Below are 21,461 nucleotides of genomic sequence, written 5' to 3' on the forward strand. Positions count from 1 at the left end.
GTGTCAAGCCAAATGAAAGGTTAGCATATAGAGAGTCTCAGAGCTCACGGCAGCCTGGCACGTGTTGGGACCCTGGGCGGCAACTCACAGCTCCTTGCTACCAGGGAGGATCCTAGCGATGCAGCACAGGGAGAAACCAAAAGGATAAAACATGCCAGTTCAAGACAAGGGGGAAGGTTCAAGGAAGAGGGAGTTGTCAGTGCTGTCAGAGGTCAGGCAAAGACAAGGACGATGCCTAAGCCTTGGCTTCGGTTTTTATGAGAGCACCGACTGCTGTTGCTGAGCAGGAAAGTAATAGGTGTGGAGGTCACACTGATGTGGATTCACAGTGAAGGGGAGAGGAAGAAGCAGAGAAACAGCACGTGTAGATGGCGCTTTAGATATGTGTCTGGGAACAGCAGATGACAGGGAGAGGAGGACGTGTAGCCAGGCAGGGACCCTCTCCTCCTGCTGTGCCACCCCCTCCATTTTGGAGCTACTTCAGCACTTCGGGGGCTAAGAGAAGGAATTGTGGGAAAGGCAGGGCCTTTGTATATAGAGGGAGTATAAGGGGGAAGATGTCTTGAGAAGGAGTGAGTCAAGGTGGAAGACTAACCGCAGGCAGAAGGGAAAACTCCTGGGAGACTGAGAGAGAAGATAAGAAAGATGGTTTAAAGGTGGGTGGCAGGGAGATGAGAGAGAGCCCATGCCGAGGGCCACTGTTTGACTATGAAGTATTTGTGGCATATAAGATCATCGCTGTTGATGGGCAGAGGACCATGGAGGAGGAGGGACTTAAGAGTGATGAAGTTTTAGGAAAGCTGCTGTGTGAATGCCAGAGGGAGCTGTCCAGGACAGGGGGAGGGTTCCTCGGCAGGGGGAGGGCCTCAGTCATGTCATAATTTATAGGGGCGATGATGGGTGTGCATATGTGTTCTCAAGCGTGTGTTTGAGTGTGTTTGTGTGTTGTATTCATGTAGATGTTTATATGGGTGTGTTCATGCCTGTGTTTGTGTATCTTTGTGCCCTACAGGTGAGTCTAGTCCAGATGTAATAGTTGGTCATTTAATTTACCAAAGTTTATGGAGCTCCCTCTGTTTTCCATCACCACGCTAGGCACCGGGGTTATGAGACGAAGAACGTTGTTTCTGTCCTTGGGAACACGTAGTCTAGTGGATCAGACCTCTAGGGAAATAAAGCACTGCAGAGGAGAGAAGAGGTAATTCAGAGGAGGCGGTGCTGATACATGTTGGGGTGGAGGTGGAGGAAGTGAAATCTTGGAAGCTTCTTGGGGGAAGCGACATCCTTGGCTGGCTTCTAAAGGAGGTGAATAATTGCAGGTGAGGCACTAGAAGATTCTAGATAGGAGGACAAAAGAGATTGTTGACCACAGATGTGGTATGTGCTCAAGGCGTGAAGCAGTTGAGAAATTCTGAATATGGAGCAAAGATTCAGGAAGCTGGGTGAATCTTAGAGTTTATGGCTGGCTTGGCTGTGTGTTTATAGAACCAGGAGTTAGGACCAGAAAATTTTTTGAAAACAAAAATATTTCTTAAGTGTTGGTATGAGTTGGTTCTTTTTAATCTTTCTCAAAAGTTGTAGTCTTACTATAATATTTTCCAAATCTGGCATCTGGTGTCTTTTTTTTTTTTTTTGGAGGAAGATTAGCCCTGAGCTAACATCTGCTGCCAATCATCCTCTTTTTGCTAAGAAAGACTGGCCCTGAGCTAACATCCATGCCCATCTTCCTCTACTTTCTATGTGGGACGCCTACCACAGCATGGCTTGCCAAAGTGGTGCCATGTCTGCACCCGGGATCCGAACCAGCGAACCTGGGCTGCCGAAGCAGAATGTGCGCACTTAACCGCTGCGCCACCAGGCTGGCCCCATCTGGTGGTTTTTAAAAAATTAATATTAAGAATGACAGTATTAATCCTAAAATAAATTTTTAAAAATTCTACTAGATATCCAGGTTAATATATCTAGCAGACTTTAGATATATATATTCATATTGTATATGAATTTTTGTATATATATTTATGTGACTATATATATTTATATTCTCTTTTCTAATTTCCAAATTATAAATGTACCATATGCCAAGTGACCATCTTTGGCCCATGAAAAAGTAAGTGTAATCAAGCACTATTTATTATACTGTGTCGTTGCCTCTTTGTGGTGTGAAACTTTTAGAGTTATTAAAGCCTTCTTTCCTTTGTTGGTAACATTCAAGAGAAAAAAATAATGTATACTTTTGTGTCTGTAACTACTAAGCATTTTCTGAAAGTTTTCATCCTGACTGAAAGAGAAAGTAAGTTGTTAAAAGCAAAAACGCCAGCTCTCAGCAGCAGGCTGGTCATCAGCCCCGAGTTAATAGGTCATTAGGCGACAGGGGACCCCCGCTCCCGCTTCATTCGTACCTCTGAAGTGCATCACGCTGCCCAAATCAGATTGCTCACTTAATATTTAATGTTTCTGCGATGGAATCACTTTCTCCCTTGAGGTTGACTTCAGATTTGCCAGACGCACTGACAACACTGAGCTCCTTATTTTCCCCACATGACCTCAGCTTCTGCTTAAAAAATGTTCGAATAAAGGATGCTTTTGTTCATATCTCGCCTGCCCGTGATATATTGACAAAGTGTCTGCCGGCTGAATGGAATAGTTTTACAGTATGAGTGCCGCTTTCAGGGGAGGGGCAGGACTCCGGCTGGAGAAGGAAGTGAATTGGATAGGTCAGGAGAATGTACCATTTGTAAACACCCCCTTCCTTTTTTATTCACGTGTCAGGACAGCAGGAGCAGGCTGTTCAGTGCCCGTCCCTGCGCAGAGCCGGAGGCAAAGCAGCTTGGAAGTCAGCTGCAATTTTTAAACCTTGCTTTTTATTCTCCGGTGATGATCTTCAAGTGCTTGGACCTGCTTAGAAGCTGTTTTGAAACTCACATGGTTTAGTCCACTAACTGCATGTTGGGTAAATTCAAAACCCACATGCTCGTCCTCTTGCAGTGGAATAAGTCACATCTGATGGACATTTTCTGTGCTTATAGCATAGTAATGAACGTCTGACAGGCGCGACCTTTCATAAGACAACCCACACTATTGGCTTTCTGCCCAGAATATTGCTGCAACACTATCTGTGATTGGTTATCTCTCTATCATGCATTGCTTCACAAGGGGAAACGGCTCCTTTTTTTAATAAATCTACGATGGCTGGCTGCAATATGCCTCACTGTAAGTACCGTGTGTGTGTGTGTCTGTGTGTGTGTGTTTGTGAGAGAGAGAGAGGGGGAGAGAGAGGCTGACTTGAATATTACTTAGTCTGGTAGCACATGGCGAGGTTGTGATACTGTAGGACACCGGTGAAGTGCTACTTAGTAAATCTTAACCTATCTCTTTTTTCTACAGGTTGGTACTAAGAAGTGCCTTTCCTGACGTCTCTGCTGCTTGGAACCGCTTCTAGAGCAGTCTCTGCTTTTGCCTTGCTTGCTGCCAGCTAGACTGTGACGACAGCACATCCACCCTCCACCTCTAGCCCAGACACCCCCATTTCTACTTATAATCAAGAGAAAAGCTCTAAGTATCTGGCATTGCCCTAGGCTGCTTTAGTTTTAAAAGAAAAGTTTGCTGAAAAAGTAAGATATCTTCTGCCAGGAAATCAAGGAGGAAAAAAAAGAATCAGTTTCTCGATTTTGCTCTAAACTGCTGCATCTGTCTATGCCAAACTAATCAATATCGATTGCACCACCAAACTCCATTGCAAATTCAGCTGTGAGGAGATTCCCTTTCAGACAACTTTGCTGAAAGCAGCTTGGAAATTCGGTGTCAGAGGGTTTGCCACGTTTTCATGCTTGCATTTTGGGCTCCAAATTGGCACTGGGCAGGGGTTCCTGAGAGCACCCGGCTGATCCAAGGCCCTACCTTTAGACGTTCATCTACTCACGATCCTAGTGTTTCTGTAAAAACCAAAACCTCTTTGAATTAACAGTTTCATGCTGTGAATTTCTAGTGGGAGATCTTTTCCTTGATATTGACAACACAATTTTCCATGTACTTTTAAAGCAGGGAGTGGGGGAAAAGTATTTTGGAGGGGACATTTTCATCATCATTTTACAGTTTTATCAGTTCAGCTTTTTTTTTTTTATTTTTTTGGTTGTTGCTGTTTTTTTTGGGGGGGGTTGGGCTTGTTGGTTTCACTGAAAAATTTAACTACCTGTAAAATCTAAACATGGCTGTTAGTGTCACACCAATTCGGGACACAAAATGGCTAACACTGGAAGTATGTAGAGAGTTCCAAAGGGGGACTTGCTCACGGCCAGACACGGAATGTAAATTTGCACATCCTTCGAAAAGCTGCCAAGTTGAAAATGGACGAGTAATCGCCTGCTTTGATTCATTGAAAGTGAGTAAATATTATATTATTTTAAGGATACGCAATAATTGAATAAAGGGGATATGGACGTACAGTCCACTGAGCTTGGAATTGTGGATTGCTTTGTTAATAGTCCAGCTGTACGGTGTGTTCTTATTGATGGTGTTGGGTGGGGGACTTTACTGAGAAGCAGTAGAACCAAGTCTGGCCAAACTTTGTTATGACAACTTTATGACTCCTTTAATGCTATGATGTTTTTTCTAGAGCAGAAACTCTCAGTGTACTTTTTACTCAGTAACAGCAAAGTCAGTGTCTGTCCGTGGGCATAGGAAATGTAGATACGTTGTGTGTCAGCATATGCACAGATTGTGTCCAAGGCCATGGCAGGAGCTGGCTGAAGATGGTTTGTTTTCACTTGTTTGTAAGAGTGCTGTACTGTTGGAGAAGAATAGCAGATTTGAGGGCAGCTAAACTTGTGTAGACTTTTTGTACTAATGTTTTGACGTTATGGATTTCCTTTTGATTGCATGAGCATATGCTTTTAAGGCCAGAAGCAATGTATTTTGTGGAAAATATGACTAGAAGTAAGATTCTCAGCTGCTGCTTCAGTACTCTGAGGCATAAACTTTGTTGAATGTGAGTTTTATAAATAAATAAGTAGAAACTCCTAAGTACTATTGTTACTTGGATTTTTTTTTTACCTTCTAAAATTCTAATGTGAAGTAACTTAGCCATTTATTTCCTGTTAGATCATGATTTTTTTTTTTTTATTTGTAACAGTCTGAGCTAGAAGTGTGAAAAGTTAACTTTTCTGGACACCATAGTATGAAAAGATTCATTTCAGTATATCTTGACATTCAAAATGTCATTGGGTTCGTATTTCAGGTATCAGGTTTGAAAAGGGGTCTTTTAAAAGATAGCATACATGTCTTTATTTTGACGTGCAGGGTCATGACTAGAAATGTGGCGACTCCTGGGTGCTCTCTCTGTACCTGGTTTAGTTGAATTGCCTTTGATTACTAATGTGCCACGATAATTCACTCTTTGGCCCTTTGAGAAGGGGACTCTGTCATTTCTATATATAAAGAAGTAAAAGTGTCATAGATCCATCCTGTCTTTTGCAAAAAAAAAAAAAAGTGCTACGATAATAATGCTTTCTTTAATACTATAGGGGTGAATTAACTGAAGTAGTTAACTCATAAGTTAACTCATAACTTACCCCGATGTTAGGAGTCAAGCAGTTTGCTTAATTGCTTCTTGGTCCAGTTGGGGCTGCTCACTTTGCTAAAGTTTTCACCAAAGACTCAAGGATATTATCTTCAGAGTAGGATAAAAAGGAGGTATTAAGAAAAACAAAGGTATCTTATAATGTTAGATTATTCTTAATGTCATAGTGCTAAAGATCAGTAAGCAAAAGTTATAAATTACTATTGGGCCTGTTCTGTCTTTCCTTTGAAAGGCATCGATGAAGGGCCTTTGTGAATGTGTGTTCCTAAATTCATGCTGACTGAATTTAGGTGTAATTAGAGACTGGGGCTCATAAAATGAGGGGCGAAGGGCTAATTACACTTGTCGGTAACCAGCTGTGTCCATAAGTAACCCTGTTTTGACCCAATTACTGGTAAATCCAATTTTTAATCCTACAGACAGTTGATGGTGCCCTCGTAGCTGCAAAATGAAGGACATTAAACTTGGCTGTGACGTTGGGTGGTTTCACAGAAGACCTGCCTCCACACTATTTGGAAACATTGTCACACATTAAAATTCAGTTGCTATTTTTCCATCTCAAAATATTTTTTTAGTTGCTGCTCATTTGTGGCCACGGAACAGTCCGCCTTTGAGTACAGCAGCAGCATTGCTTAATGACATGCTGTGTGGTTAACAAGATTCAACTGCCACATCAAGGACTTTTTTAAATAATAAATAATTTCAAGATTTTAAATTTACTTATGAAATGAACTCATTATAGCAGCTAATAAATGCAAACTTTGTCCTTAATCTTTGTCTTTTTAAGAGAAACTGAAATTTAACTTATAGTGTTTAAAACTTGGTAAAATATTTTGATTTGAAGAAGAGGAAAAAACCACAAATTTATTTATGGTGGAGCCTCCTCCCCAGAACAACACTTCCTTAAATGTTAGTGAAATAGCTATGGTAAGGATTAATTTAAAAAATTTTGAATATGTAACTAACTATTCATGTTTCAAAAACCATGTTTCTTAAATATGTGTATTTATAACTAACAGATTATGTGATTCTTAATACAGTATTTAGAATCCTACATTTTAGATAGTAGTCTTCCTGGGTCCAATTTTGTGGCTAAAATAGATCAAAAACATATTTTAAAACAGTTGAAGTAACTCTGTGACTCGTACTTGAAGTTCTGAAATTTGGGAGCGTTACGAGGTCTCCATGCCAGTAACTGCTAGATCATTTGTGTTGTCTCAGAGAGTAAACGGAAGGAATTTAGAAAACTTGTTATATCCTGACTTCTTTAATAAAATGTGTTCTATGTATTGCTACAACCCATAGTCCAGCCTTTTGTGAGTTCTTGAGCCATGAGATGGAGGTGGCCTGTGTAATCTACTATTTTTAGCAAGTTAGGAAAGCAAACCAAATACTCTGAGAGGACCCTGTGAAATGGCTGCGCCCTTCAGCTGTGCTGTTTCAGACTTTGGCCAGGCTCCCAGGTGACTTACGTTTACAGCAGACTTCTACTTGGAAGAGGCGAATTCATTTCATTGAAAACAGAAGTCGAACAATTCAAAAAAGTACTTATTTAAAAGAAATCAATTGGCATATTACTAAAGGTAATAGGAAGAAAGTTAGCTGATAGTATTTTAGTTGCCTATGGGTGATTTTTAAAGTTTAGAAAATTAGATTAAATTTACTACATGAAAACATAGAATTCTCTGTCACAGTAAATGTGTTGCTAAGTAAAGTGAGAATACATGATAATGAGGAATATATGTATATATTAAGTATGTTGGAAATAGAACAATAATAGGAAAGAGCAAAAGCTGTAATAACGTGTACTAGTTTATAAGTGAAACAATATTTTAAGTGCTTAATTTTTCTCACTTAATTTTGCTTTTACTCCTCAATCTTAATTTAAACAGTCTAAAAGTATATTCAAATTGAGAATTAAATTGCTTACAAACTATTGATTTGAGTGTTTTAGCTATTTCAGAAATCCTTAACATTTGAAAACTTGCGTTATTTTATGCGGGAGAGGAATTTTTTTTTTTTTAATGATTTGTGAAAGGGATACCAAAAGAGAAAAAAATTTAAAATGTCAACACTGCAAGCTGCCATTAGAATATTATATTTCAAAAATGATGATTCAAATAGTAGTTATTGGCAAGGTACCTGTTTTCTTCAGTAACAGTCTCTCAACTGAAATTTAGGTGGTTGATGTAAAGAAAGCCTACAGAATGTATTTTAATACGATGCCGAGTTATTTATGTTATAAAAAAATAAGCTTTCACCATATGATCAATAGAAATAGATTATTGCTTATTGAACTCTTCTTTTTCAAATATCCATTCGTTTTTCAGCTGCCCGGGGAGAGGGGATGAAACTTTTATGTTTACTATCTATTTTCCAAAGATCTAGCAAAACTCTTTTACCTTTGAAAACTTTAGTCACTTGTTCTCTTTTCAAATTAGGCAATTTTGTTTAAGATAATTAGAGGTTCATTTCACTATTATACACGTTTGTATATATAGATAGCACAGCCGATCAAATTGATCATAGACACATCGGAGGTCAGAGTCCACCGCGGAGTGGCATGGAATCGAGGACACTTGAGTGACCACATCTGAGGTGCCTCTGAAGACCTAGCAGAATGTGTGAAGTACAGAAATCAGCTGCTAGATGACACACAAGTGTGTAAACGTCCCAGTAAATAAGCAGCTAGAAAACTCCAAGTCAGTAAGTCTGTGAGGCAGGTCAAGTCCCTGGATGGCCGCATAGGCAGGGGGTGGCATAGTGGGACATTACAAAGTGGTCCAGAAGGTGCTGGTAGTTAAATCTTAGAAGACCCTCTGTTGTTAGCATGGTGCATCTTTAACAGAGCGCTGTCTGGGTTGTCGCTGCTCTTTCTGTGCCCAGCAGAGTGTCTCCATCCTGTCTTTTGCACCACTTTAACTGATAATCCTGACGAAATGCTATCTGCGGATTTCAAAATCAACATCCAATTTTGAATTAAAACTTTGATCTAGCAGACTCCTAATTGGAATAGCTTTTACCCGGAGTTTTGTTGTTGTTATTGTTTGATATTTTGCTAGTGGTGTCTCCCATGTGATGTTAAAACGTTGACAGTTAATATATTATACATACAGCTAACTCCATAGGTGTCTTTCAGTGACAGGCTGAGGCAGGACTTCCTCGTTGCCCCCAGTGACTGAGGAGATGAGCTGACTGGAAGGCATAACTTACGTAGCAGTGTGTAGCTCGTGGACATTCACGATGTATTCCTTAAGCAGAAGCTTTGTAAAGGCTTCCCTGTGACTGTGCTGTGATGTCATCGACTCTGACATGAGCCTTTCTTTAATGAAATTCTCCATGGCTGCAGCTGCTTTGGTCATATTTACATATTTATATTCTTATAGTTAGACATTTTGTAGAAAAGTGTTCTTTAAAGGGGTAAAGATTTTTAACCTTTTGGACAAATTTCAAGCTGTGTTTTGAATCGTGCTACCTAAGGCATAATTCTAGCACTACTTATTCTGTTTCCTTTCGTAGCATTTTGGTACACCGCTTCTGTTTTTCTTTTTCTCATTAAACCTTGCTTCAATTTGTGCTTGTTACAAACTAAAAACAATTTAAGCCTAAAGCAATGTGGCACTTAGAGTTGAGTTCAAACTTTAGCTGTAACTCAGACTTCTAAACCTACCAAAAATTCTGATTCCGCGAATAGCCTCAAAACAATTGCATGGACAAGCTGTTATGACTTAAAAGAGTCTGTGCGGCGTGGGGCAAACTTTCTACTCAGGAAGGGTGTGGTGTTCACCTGCTTCACGCAAGAGGCAAGAAGTCGAATGTGCCTCAGACTCAGCACAGACACCCAGAGACCTAGTTTGGGAGGCTCATGATGTCATTTTCCTTGCCCAGGATAAGGAGAGGGTTTTGGCTTATCGACATCACCAGTCCGCTATCTTTTATGCTGAGCAATGGCTCTGCCTTCCCACAGACTTAGACAAAGCTTCTTATTTTCTTACGAAGAGATCCTATTGAAGAACTTTCGAGGTTTTTTTTTTTTAAGCTTTAGCAGAAACGCATTCCGTGCTTTTAGATAGCAATTTTCTATTTTAACAGGCCAAAAATTATGACAGTCAGTGGAAGTAGATAACTAAATAGATGGCCTTTGATTTAACACTATTGATAGTTACTAATATGCAGAAACTTCAGTAAAAGCAACTGGAAGGGCTTGTTAGAAATACTTAGTTGTTCGAAGTATGGTAGATTATTACAGTAGTGATTTCTTTGTGAATTTCACTGTAAAGAAGAGTAATTCTAGTGAGGACATCTTGTTGTAATATTCATTTATAATAAACAACTGCAGAGTTTTTATCTAATCCTGTATTTCTTAGCCAGCCCTGGTGGTCAAATGGTTGAGATTTGGTGCTCTCACCTCCTTGGCCCAGGTTCGTTTCCCGGTCAGGGACCCACACCACCCCTCTGTTGGTTGTCACACTGTGGCGGCTGTGTGTTGCTGTGACGCTGAAAGCTATGCTGCCAGTATTTCAAATACCAGCAGGGTCACCCATGGTGGACAGGTTTCAGCAGAGCTTCTAGTCTAAGACAGACTAGGAAGGAGGGACCTGGCCACCCACTTCTGAAGAAATTGAGCGTGAAAAGTCTGTGAACAGCAGTGGAGCACTGTCTGATGGAGCGCTGGAAGGGGAGAGGATGGCGCAGAACACCGGGCAGGGCTCAGCTCTGCCGTCCACGGGGCCGCTAGGAGTCAGAATCCACTCCACGGCGTGGACAACTGTGTTTCTTATACAAATAACGTCAGAGGCACATCACTGCAGCATTATTCACGCTCTTTGGCACATTTTTGGCAGATTTTCACTTTGAGATAAAGTTTGATCTCTTGTTAGAGAGAAAACTTTCTATATTATAAGGACTTGGGTTTTGAAGAATACTGTTAGTTACAACCCCTTACACATGATAATACGATTGAAAGGCTGTCTCCTGCTTACTCTTGGGTTTGGCCGTCTCTGACCTCTGTTCTTCTTTCGGTGTTACCTCTGAGTTCCTTCCATCTTCCTGACTGTCCAGCTTCAGGACTGTGGGCTCTTGGCCCTCCTGCTGTTCTCTGGAGTCAGGCAGAAATGATGTAGACAGTTTGTCTTTCAGGAGTCACATTAAGCATTGCGTAACAGAGACACGTCCCCTCCCCAGCATGTGGCATAAACAGATGAAGGGTTTCTATTCCAGTCAGTTGTGCAGACCCATATGATGACTCCACAGTCACTAGAACTTAGGTTTCTTCACCCTTAGTTCCTGAGGAGCACTGGGCTTCCAACCTTAGGAATATTTCAAAATTGCAAGATGGCCACTGCAGCGCCAGCTATCATATCTGCATTCCAGGAAGCAGGAAGAAGCAAGAGCAAAACAGACCACAGCCCAGCCTACTTCAGTTCCTTTTAGCAAAGGTCCTCTAAGCTTCACTCAGTGATTTCTCCTGGTCTCTCTTTGGCTGATTTTGGCATGGGAGTAGATGAGAGGAGACCGCTTGTGAAGAGAAACTTGTATCATCAAGTCTGTCGTCACTTCTCCTGTCCTGGTTAACCAGAGTGTCTTTTTTCCCCCCTTTCTAATTATGATGTATTTAGGCAATAAAACCTGTTATATCAGAAATGGATTGATTTTTACTTACATAGGAAAAGAAAATTGTTTCCTTTTAACTTTTCCTATTACCAGTGCATAATTACATACAGTTACATAATGATAACTGGAATATAACAGGAATTCATGTCCTAAAAAGTCTCAAATGATTTTATTCAACAAAAGAATCTGTAGTTACTCTGATAACTATTTCTGCTTCTTTCACAAATCCACTTTATTTTTATTTCCTCTGTATGAAGCGAAATAAAATGAGTTACTATTTATTAAAAATTACTATATGCTGGTCAGTATTTTCAGTGGTTTTTCTTTTTTCATAGTATTTAGTTCTCACAAAAAGTGTTTTGAGAGGGTTACCGATGTTGCTGCCGTTTCGCAGATGGCCACACAAGCACAGCGAAGTCGGGGATACGCACAAGGGCACTCAGCCAGGAGACGGGGAACCTTGGCTGGGAACCTGATCCACGGCCTGCACTTGTGACCACTTTCCTGTAAAACATTGCGTTTTAATTTAAATATCCACATCCCGAGGATTCAACAAAGAAAACACCTGAACAACAGTGCTTAAGGATAAAAATTAATATTTAGTACAAATTTAGAGCACAGGGCCTAAAACAGTAAACACTCAAAAATAGTTGTATTTTAAGTTGACAAATGAATCAACAGAGTGAACCCAAGATCACAGCAGGAAGGCTGCCGCCAACTTTCAGAGGTTATGAATCTGTTCTAAATATACGGTCATAGAGGAAAAGGTTTTAACTTAATTATCTTGAGTAAGAAGTCACTGTATAGATTACATCGCTGTCCCCCAATGTGTAAAACAGCCATATTTTGAAGTTTTAATAGTTTGGAAAGCTTTTTCCCACAGAAGCAATGTGGTTAAGTCATCAGGCTGGCCCTGGGAAGCCAGGGTCATGGGGAGGATGCTGGAGTCAGAGTCCAGGACAAATAGCGCCCGGGAAACTCTGGCTATTCATTAAACCCAGGAGGCTCCACAGAAGCACTGGGAGCACCATCTTATCAGACATCTGAGGTACTCCTAGGGCCGTAGACCCCAGCTGCATCTCTCCAACTGTTTCTATGGGAAGGATGTGTTTGCAGTTTCAGTTTGGGGCTCCAGGGGTTCGTCTGGGCCTCGTGTGGGGAGGTGGCCTCTTCCAGACCCCTGGGACGCTTCTGCAGGCCAGTGCAGGGGGGCCCCCAGCTCCAGGCTCCGGCCACTCCCGTTCCTGGAGCTGGCTTCCAGCAGGGCAGCAGCTCAGATCGGCAGGGACCAACGACAGGGTGTGGGATGAGGGGCTGCAGTCCAGAGCTTCTTGAGGGGAAGGCTTCTTGTCAAGATGTCTTCCAGGTAACTTCCTCTCTTTTTTCCTGAAGACTTGACCTGCTTCCTCTTCAAATGCACAGCTTGTCGGTCCTGAGTCGGCTCCACCGTGGAGCTTGATGTTGGCGGCCAGCCGCTTCCCCTTCTCTTCCCTTTCTGAAATGTGCATAAGTGTAGCCGCTGTTTTGATACTGTTGCTTTCTAATTTACCAGCAGCAATAGGGAAAATGTCAAACTAGAAAAGTTTTTATTTTCTGGCCATTTTATCACAGGGTATAGTCAAGGGGTCAGCAATGGAGAACCAGATGTGAGAAGAAAGACATTCAGGAGTGATAGGGGATGGGGAGTCCACCCTTCAAGGAGTATAATTTAAACACATCTTATGTCAAATTTTGGGAAGGCAAATATTAAAGCCGCTAATTCAAGGAACTAATTGCTAACAGGGAGCCTGGAGTTCGGCGGGGGCCCTTCTCAATAGCAGCTGGACGGTCAGTGGAAGAGGAAGTTAAGAATGGAAGCGAGAAGTGTCTCTGGTGGCTTGTCTTTCCTTTTCTCCCTCCCTTCTCTCTCACAACTACTAATTCTGAGACCACAAGTGAGAAGAGAAGAGCCAGAGGGAATCCCCAATATGAGAGTTCCCATAACTGCAGGCCACCAGACTGGGGCAGCGGTCCCAGGATTATCGTTGGGAACCACCTATATTTTAACCCCAGATCACAATTTTAGGCCGAGAAGGATCCTTTGACGCTATCTCAATTTATTCAACAATATTTATGTTTGAATTTCTGTTAACATTAGCTTGAGACTCGCTGTTTTTTGAGGTCCGACACTCTGTTTTCTCGAGACCCCATATGACTCCACACATCTTAAGTTAGAATTATCTCTGCGTAAAATTCAGGCTTGGTGTGTAGGCTTCTGTATTTCAGAATCACTTCTACTTAAGTCCTAGCTGTTCTCAAATAAGGCAAGAAGCATCTGCTGTTAATAGTTGACAGTAAATTACACAAAGTAAAACATGAAAAATTAAAGTAAGAAAAGCCGGGAAGCTTTCCTGTCATTTTCAATTTTCTGCACAAGCACGGACATAATCAGTGTTTAGGATCTGCTTGTGACGGATAAATTACATCTGCGATTCATTCTTTTCCACGGTGCTGCATTCACTCGATAATTAGCTTTCAGATATCTTTGCTCATCTAATATTCTAAAATCGTTCATAGACTGAAAATAAGTCTCATAACATTTCCTAATCCTAGGAAGCTTTGATAACTAAACAGTGTAGCCTACCAAATGGGCCAAATTAAAAAAAAAGAAAGGTTTTAGAGAAAAATAGAGCCAAATTTATCATGCCTAAAATAAGACTTCTCTTTGGTAGGCAACATTGCTTTCCATAAAAACAATTCTCCTTTAAGGGAAGCACCCAAGAAATGAACCATGAAGAAAGAAATAACTAAAGAATTCATTATTTATATAAAGAATCCTGTTAAGAAAGATCTGTGTTCTGAATGAGCTATCTTTCTTCATGTTATCTCATATCTCTTCATGGCTAAATGGAAAGTAATGAAATCTAAATCTAGCCACGAGAAAAGATTATCATCATGATTTTATTTATTGAACTTTTTTCCCCACTATTATGCACTTTTACTGGCAGACACTGCCTCCCATGAATCATAGTGGAGTAACGAATTGAAAACAAATGTCCACATGTGAAAATCCAATATATTTAAAAAAAAAAAAAAAGCTCAACCTAAACTCAGATGAGCTAAAGAGTCGTTATCTGCACTGAAGAAGACTCATCTTCATTGCGGGTTTTTGCATGGTGGGATTTCTCAAAGTAACTCCCCCAAAGCTTTTCAATCATCATTAACACATAGTAGCTTTATATATGCCATGACTAATGTGGGTTAAGTAGGCATAATGAGAAGTGCAAAATTATTATTATTTTTTAGAATTTTTGTGTGTGTGTGTGTGGAAGATGGTCCCTGAGCTAACATCTGTTGCCAGTTTTTCTCTTTTTGCTTGAGGAAGATTGTCCCTGAGCTAACATTCATGCCAGTCTTCCTCTATTTTGTATGTGGGATGCTGCCACAGCGTGACTTGATGAATGGTGTGTAGGTCCATACCTGGGACCTGAACCCATGAACTGTGGGCCAGCGAAGCAGAGTGCGCAAACTTAACCACTACATCACCAGGCCAGCCCCTATTTTATAGAATTTTTATTAGCTACTCTTGGCTTCTGTGTTTCCCACTAAGGATGAATAATGCTGGAGAGGAGATTTTCACCAGAAACACATATTTTTATACTGAAGGTTTAGGAATTTAAAGAAATTGCAGACCAAAGTATATCCCACTTCTGCATCTCAATTCAAGGAAAATAATCCATTCTTCCTGCCCTTTTCATCATTTGTTGCCTGCTATGTACCAGACATTGTGATGGGGAGTACTCCTGCCAGTGTGAATAGCACACACAGCCCCGCCTTTCTGAGTGTTGGTAGACTGGTGGTTACTGTGAGCTTTTGAGCTTCTGAGTGAAGACGAAAATGATCGTAGAATAAGAATCAGACACCGTTGTTTTTACTCATCTTTGATTTTAAAATGTCCTGCTGGAACACAAATATTCTCCCATAAAGCATGAGTAGACATTAAATGTCCTCATGTGCATCTGAGAGATTTGTTACGAAGACATTGGAAACTGTTGCCTAGTCACTGTAGGAAGCGCAGATGAGTTTCAGGTATGGTTATGTGTGCTGCAGGAGAAACCATGTAACTGTATTAGTCAGAATGGCTTTACCACTGATTTTCACGTGGTAAGAGATTTATACCTGACCCATCATCATATTCCATAATTTGGCAACCTGAGTCAGATTGATGTTTAGGTAACACATGTTGAAATGATTAATTTTACTCCCCTGATTTGATCATCATCTGTTGATTATGTGAAATGATGAGGCTCAGAATGATTAAATAGCCCATACAAGGTTGCACAGTCAGGAAGTAGTTGAACTGTCTTCAGCACCTATGCTTTCCCCCTTCACTCTGAGTTTAACTTGTTTATGCTGGTGAGCGTATGCATACAAAAATATGGTGTTAATTATTAGTGAGTCTGCGTATTAGAGGGATGGACATAGTTAGGCAAGTGTTTGTTGAGTCACTGTAATTGCCTGAATTTAAGACGGCTATACTTTTTAAAATATGATCACTCATACTTTTTCCTAATTCAGAACATCCCTGAATAATCGCTAATAAAATTTTTTCATTTAAGATGGGAAATTTATGCTGAATTTTTAACTAGAAGTCTGATAATGCAAATTATCCAAACCTTAGGTCAGGAAGAATTTTGAAAGTCATTCCAGCCCAGAAACAGTATAGCAAACCAGAATAAAAGACTGTTCTCAGCATGGGGAATGAGTTTCAGGACTCCCAGACAAAGCTGGGAAGTGAAGTAAAGGGTACCAGGTAAGGAGGTTTTCATTTCATAATTGTCCGTATGAGTTTTTTTTTGCATAAAATAGAATATTATCTCTTATTCAAGGAAGTAGTATAATTTATTTTTTCTAATGTGTAGAACCAGGAGACATTATTTTGTAAAAGACTGAGATTTCATTCTTATTTCGTGAGTTTTACCATGCATTTATAATAATGTTGGAAGCAAACAGAAAAGTGTGCTTACAACCTTTCTAAGTCTTTGTAAATTGCACTGTGTGAATTTAAAATCTAGATGAAACCATTCACCTGCCTCTTTGACAATGATTTGTATTATATGCCTTCCTGTTCTATCTCATACTTATGTATTTATAACTTTTAATATTACATTTTAAAAATTAGTAAGGAATAAAATATAGTAGTTAATTTTAATTCTTTATATGTTTGTATAGTGCACTATGTTAATAATGCTGAAATATCTAGATTCAGAAAGAGGAAATTTTTTCACATGAATACCTTAATTTCAGAATAGCTCACCACATTCTTTTAAAGACTTGTGCATTATATGTAATTGCAATGAAAGTAGCTATGTAAATATAAGAATCAGTGGTGGAATTTTGTTCATGATATGCATGTTTGCTCTCAAAAAAACATGGATTTAAGGATGTAAAATTCCTGGGCTTAATAGGTATTTATTAAATGTTAGTTTAAATTGTAATCCTGGACTATTAAGAGATGTATCTCCAATGTTAACGATCAGTCTATCATTTAAAATGCTCTCTGGATAATATATAATTATTCTCACAGAGAATTCATTTGAATGAGTGATCGCTTGGACAGAAGGAAAAGAAAACCTTTCACATCAATCTAGTATCCAGGGCCCTTTCCTTAGTGCCTTTTGGCCATTTTCTTGAATGTATCAGTTTAGTCAAACAGCAAGTTAGAAATATTTTTAAGAAAATTGTCTTTGATATATAAAATCAAACTTGGTAGATAAGTCAAACTTATTTTGTCTCCAGAACCTAACTGATTGCAGAGAAAAGTGAGCAGAACTCCTGGTCCTTTAATTTCATCTCTCTGGGCATTTTCTTCATTAGTTTTAGCTTTACTTTTTTTTTTTTGGTCATTTTCTGAGTATCTAGGTTAGTGTCTCTGCTCTTTTCCTTAGGATGAAACTTACAGTGAATATTATTTTATAGCAAATAAAATATTGGTGCTAGGAAAAATGAGCATGTAGTTTTCAGTTAGTCCCAGTGCTACCTTGGAATTTTTTTTTGGTTAGGAAGATTGGCCCTGAGCTAACATCTGTTGCCAATCTTCCTCTATTTTGTATGTGGGATGCCACCACAGCATGGCTTGACAAGCAGCATGTAGGTCCGCACCCAGGGTCCAAACCCGTGAATCCCAAGCCACTGAAGTAGAGCACGCAAACTTAACCACTCCGCCACTGGGCTGGCCCCACCTTGGAATTTTTAATCAAAGTGGGATCTTCAGAATAATTACAAAAAGCCATATGCAAAAATGTCTAAGAAAATAAACTGTGTTTTGGGGGCCAGCCCAGTGGTGCAGCAGTGAAGTTCGCACATTCCGCTTCGGCGGCCTGGGGTTCGCCGGTTCGGATCCCAGGTGTGGACATGACACTGCTTGGCATGGCATGCCATGCTGTGGTAGGTGTCCCACATATAAAGTAGAGGAAGATGGGCACAGATGTGAGCCCAGGGCCAGTCTTCCTCAGCAAAAAGAGGAGGATTGGTGGCAGATGTTAGCTCAGGGATACTCTTCCTCCAAAAAAAAAAAACCGAACTGTTTATGGCAGAGAGTAAGAGCCGGTTGAGGGCCCAGACTGTGCACTGAGTCCATCAGTGCCTTCCTCGTGACTCTCTGCCAGTGACTGTCCCACCTGCTTCCCGGTCTCCTCCTCTGTAAAGTGAGACTGACGCCACCTGCTCCGCAGTTCATGAGACTCAGTGAGGTGAGTCGTGATGGAGATGCTCCGTGAGTGGCAGCTGCTAGTTCTTGTCCGACTGCTAGAAGTCGGTCTAAGTTATCTTTCCTCCTCTAAGAAGAACTTTGCCTTGTGTCAGCATTAATGTCGTTTTCCGTGTTGTGCTACAGCTTTCTCTCCGTTATTTGTTTAAAAAAATTAAAAATGACTTTTATCTGGAATGTGTGTAAATGTGCATGATCACATGCTAACTTATTTACTTACTGTTATCAAGAGAAAATACCCCTTAACCTCTTAACATGTGTACCCCTTGACTTTAATCTCATTGAGGTAGTATTAATGAAATAATTCCATGTTTATGTCATAGTCTGTGCCTGAAAACCTGTTTCACAGATGCAGTTGTCCATGGGTGGAAAAGTGGTCGTAACTGTCTGCTCCACATTTAATTTCATTTAAAACTAATGCCTCTTTAGCTCTATTTTGGTCTAAAAGAAGTAATTCATATTTGATATTTAAATACTATATTATTTATGTAAATTTCTCCCTAAAAGACTCACCTAAGACTTTTTTGAAAAATAAAATTGATGTTTATTCAGTAAAGTACCTGCACAGAGTAGAAGTTTAAATATTAAGGTACATTTTTTCATGATTTGCACTCTCCCTACTTTGTACATTTTAGACCTGTATAAACTTACTTGTTAAAATGTCTCCCACTTACTTCCTCAAAGGTATAAAGAAGCATCCAAAGGCCATGATATCCTATTTATCACAGCCTCATTTTTCCCCCTTTCACTCTTACTCGAAATTGATAGCAATCCAATTCTAGCCCAGTAAAATGGTCTCTTTTGCTCCAAGATGTTTAAAGGTGCTGGTCTCATTTACAAGGTGGAGACTCTCGTCTTTCATTAGAGATAGGAGAGTAAATACTTTTTGCAGCATGTATGGAAAAACCCAGACTCCCTCATTTTATTGGTTCTTCAGGAATAATACAGCCGAGTAGTTTCCCAGGGCTTTCCTTTTCGGTTGTGTGTCAATATCGTTATGTTCTCATTCCAAAGATGAGCTGTGCATTTGCTGTTTGATTTACTGAGCCATGCCACTGCCTTCTTGTTAAGACTATTGATTATTGCCCATTCTGATCTGCTGTGTATTGATTTAGCATGTGGCAGTGAGTTAATTGTGTTACTTAATGTTAAAGGAGTGTCCAATATCAGCTCAGAGGAGATGCTTGTATCCTGTTTGGTTGTGTTGGCTGTTCAGGCTTTTAACATGTGAAACAATTGGGAGAAAGTACAAGAGGACATCTGAGGGCATGGAACTTAAAATTTGTTTTCAGCTTTTTAGAAGATGCCAAAAATTGTGCAGTAAGGCCTTCCTGGAATTAAATGTTTAATTGATATTTTGTTAGCAGATGTGTAAAACCTGGGATTTTTTCCCCCTGTATTTCTTTTAAAAATCGAGGGCGGTGGCCCCCTTAGATGCTCACTTTACATTGAGAAAAATTCACTCTTCTTTGAGAATGGTTTCGTTCTGAAACTCCATGTTATTGGATGTAAGCAGAATGACGAGCAGGCGTGTGTTTCTCTGGGCGCTCCCACGTTGGGGGGACTGTGGAGGTAGAAAATGAAGCTAAATGATTAAGCGAGGAATCAAATGAGTTCTTTTTATCTACTGTTTTGTTTCATGTTTCGTAGTTAAAAAATATTTTTTCGTGTAAATAACATTTAAGGTAAGGCTGATATTTACTACTTTCTTTGACATTAATTGTTTGAACTTTTCAAACTTCAGACAATCCACACTTAATGTAAAAAAAGTTACCCTTCCGAATGAGGTCATGGTCCCGTGGTCCCCTAATGAATGTTACCTTTTGTTTTAGCGGCTCGTTTGGCTCCAATCCATGGAAAAGTGTTTATTTCCCATCAGCTCCAAGGTAGGAGCCAAACCAAAGTTAAAGGAACATTTTCCAGCAGACAAGTTTCTACAGATAGTATCAACAGTTAAAGAGCATGCGCTTGTGTGTTCTCTCTTTCACACACACACACACACATACACACACACACACACTTCTTATAGAAATATTAGATCAGGAGAAAGTATTACAATAACGAAAGTAACTTTCATGTTAGTGAGGTACTCCTTATTAATCCTTCCTAGTCACATTATGGCATCAAAGTTTGTTTGCTTGCTGGTCCAAACGTATCTGCTTCAGGATGCCTGAAGGAGGACCCCTCTCTCCCTGTGGTATTACCTTCCAGGGCTGTTTGATCCATAACCTTTGGCTACCTCTAGTTTATTTGGCTAGCATACAAATTTTGATGAATGAGGGAACATAAACAATTAGGACTGGCTTTTTTTGAAATGCCTGTTAAAACCCTGGCCTCTTTGAGTCTGCCACTTCAGAACTTTAACAGTAGAAATGTGACAGCTTGGTTTGGAAGTAGAGAGAGTATTAGAGATCGTGCCAGTTGGACCCCCTTGCTACAAATACCTACGAAACCCAAAGCTTTCTCTTGCCTTGGGATCAGCCATACTAACCTACAGTAGGATCCACTTAACTCCAGGTGAGTCAGCAGCTGACGTGGCATGCCCACTGTGTGCCAAGTAGCATCTCAGGTACTTTTCCAGGCTTCCTGCACAAAGCAAAAAAGACTTGGAGAAGTCTATTTTCCTCCACTGCTACCACTTGGCCGGACCACCTGGACCTACTCAGCTGGAATTTCTAAACCAAGAGACAAGGCCAGAGATATTTTTAAAAGCTATATGCTTCTGGTTGACAGCCACTCTTTTAATACTACTGCTAAGCGGTTCAGGGAGTGTAGTATTTTTGCCATGACTCCTCAATCTATATGGAAGGTGTATTTTTCTCCTAAGGATAAAACCATCTGGAAATCTTCACATGCTTCAGACTTATATAGAGCTGCTTTGCTTTCTGATTAGCACTGTGGATACATTTTAAAACATGATTTAAAAAATGAAATTACCTACTTAGTAATTTGTTATTTGTAGTTAGAAGGTAGAATCAGTCTGTTTAATTAATGTCTCCATTGGGTTTCTGATTCAAAAATAATATTTTCTCTCTAAATAACATTCCCTATGACTTCTGTTCCCCCAAAAAATGCTACGTGCTGTATATTGATTCTAATTAGCAGATTTCCATTTATTATACATCTTCCGTTTTGCTATATCTCCTCTATTAATTATAATAAAATAGCCAGTTGGTAAAAGAATAAGTGTCACTTTTAAGATTCTTATAATCTGTATCAACAAATGTGGAGTTCCAGTGGTGACCTGGTTGACCTCGTGACTATTTTATTTTTGGAAAGAATTTCATATTTTTTGCATATTTTATTTCAACTTATTATCTCCAGATAACTCTAAATAGAGTAATCTCTGAATAACTATAGTAGCTTTTCTTTGAATTTCTAATCGACCCTTATTTGTAGCACTGAAGTTAAAAATAATGGTGGAGTCTGTTATAACTTAAGGATTTTACTTTGTTCATTTGATCTTTTACCTTTTAAGAATGCAATGGATTTAAATGTACAGAACTTTTCTTGCATAAGTGGTAG

At 39.8% G+C, this 21,461-nt stretch overlaps 1 protein-coding gene across 50 annotated transcripts in view; it reads left to right on the forward strand.

Moving 5' to 3' along the window:
- MBNL1 (muscleblind like splicing regulator 1) overlaps window positions 1-21,461 on the forward strand; it is a 200,187-nt gene that overhangs the window by 48,795 nt on the left and 129,931 nt on the right. For 27 of the 50 annotated variants that reach the window (XR_002800851.2, XR_011427418.1, XR_011427420.1 and 24 more), the window contains exon 2: window positions 3,385-4,378. The exons of 6 other annotated variants lie outside the window; for them this stretch is intronic. Coding sequence is in view for 35 of the 44 variants with exons in the window: in XM_005600995.4 (XP_005601052.1) it covers window positions 4,205-4,378 (174 nt within the window). In the remaining 9 variants the exon portion in view is untranslated. Of the gene's footprint in view, window positions 1-910; window positions 3,211-3,384; window positions 4,379-21,461 lie in introns of those variants that run through there. 17 more of the 50 variants (XR_011427423.1, XR_011427419.1, XR_011427421.1 and 14 more) reach the window with 2 other exon arrangements.

The sequence above is a fragment of the Equus caballus genome, chromosome 16 (assembly GCF_041296265.1).
Source record: "Equus caballus isolate H_3958 breed thoroughbred chromosome 16, TB-T2T, whole genome shotgun sequence".
Classification (NCBI taxonomy): domain Eukaryota; kingdom Metazoa; phylum Chordata; class Mammalia; order Perissodactyla; family Equidae; genus Equus; species Equus caballus.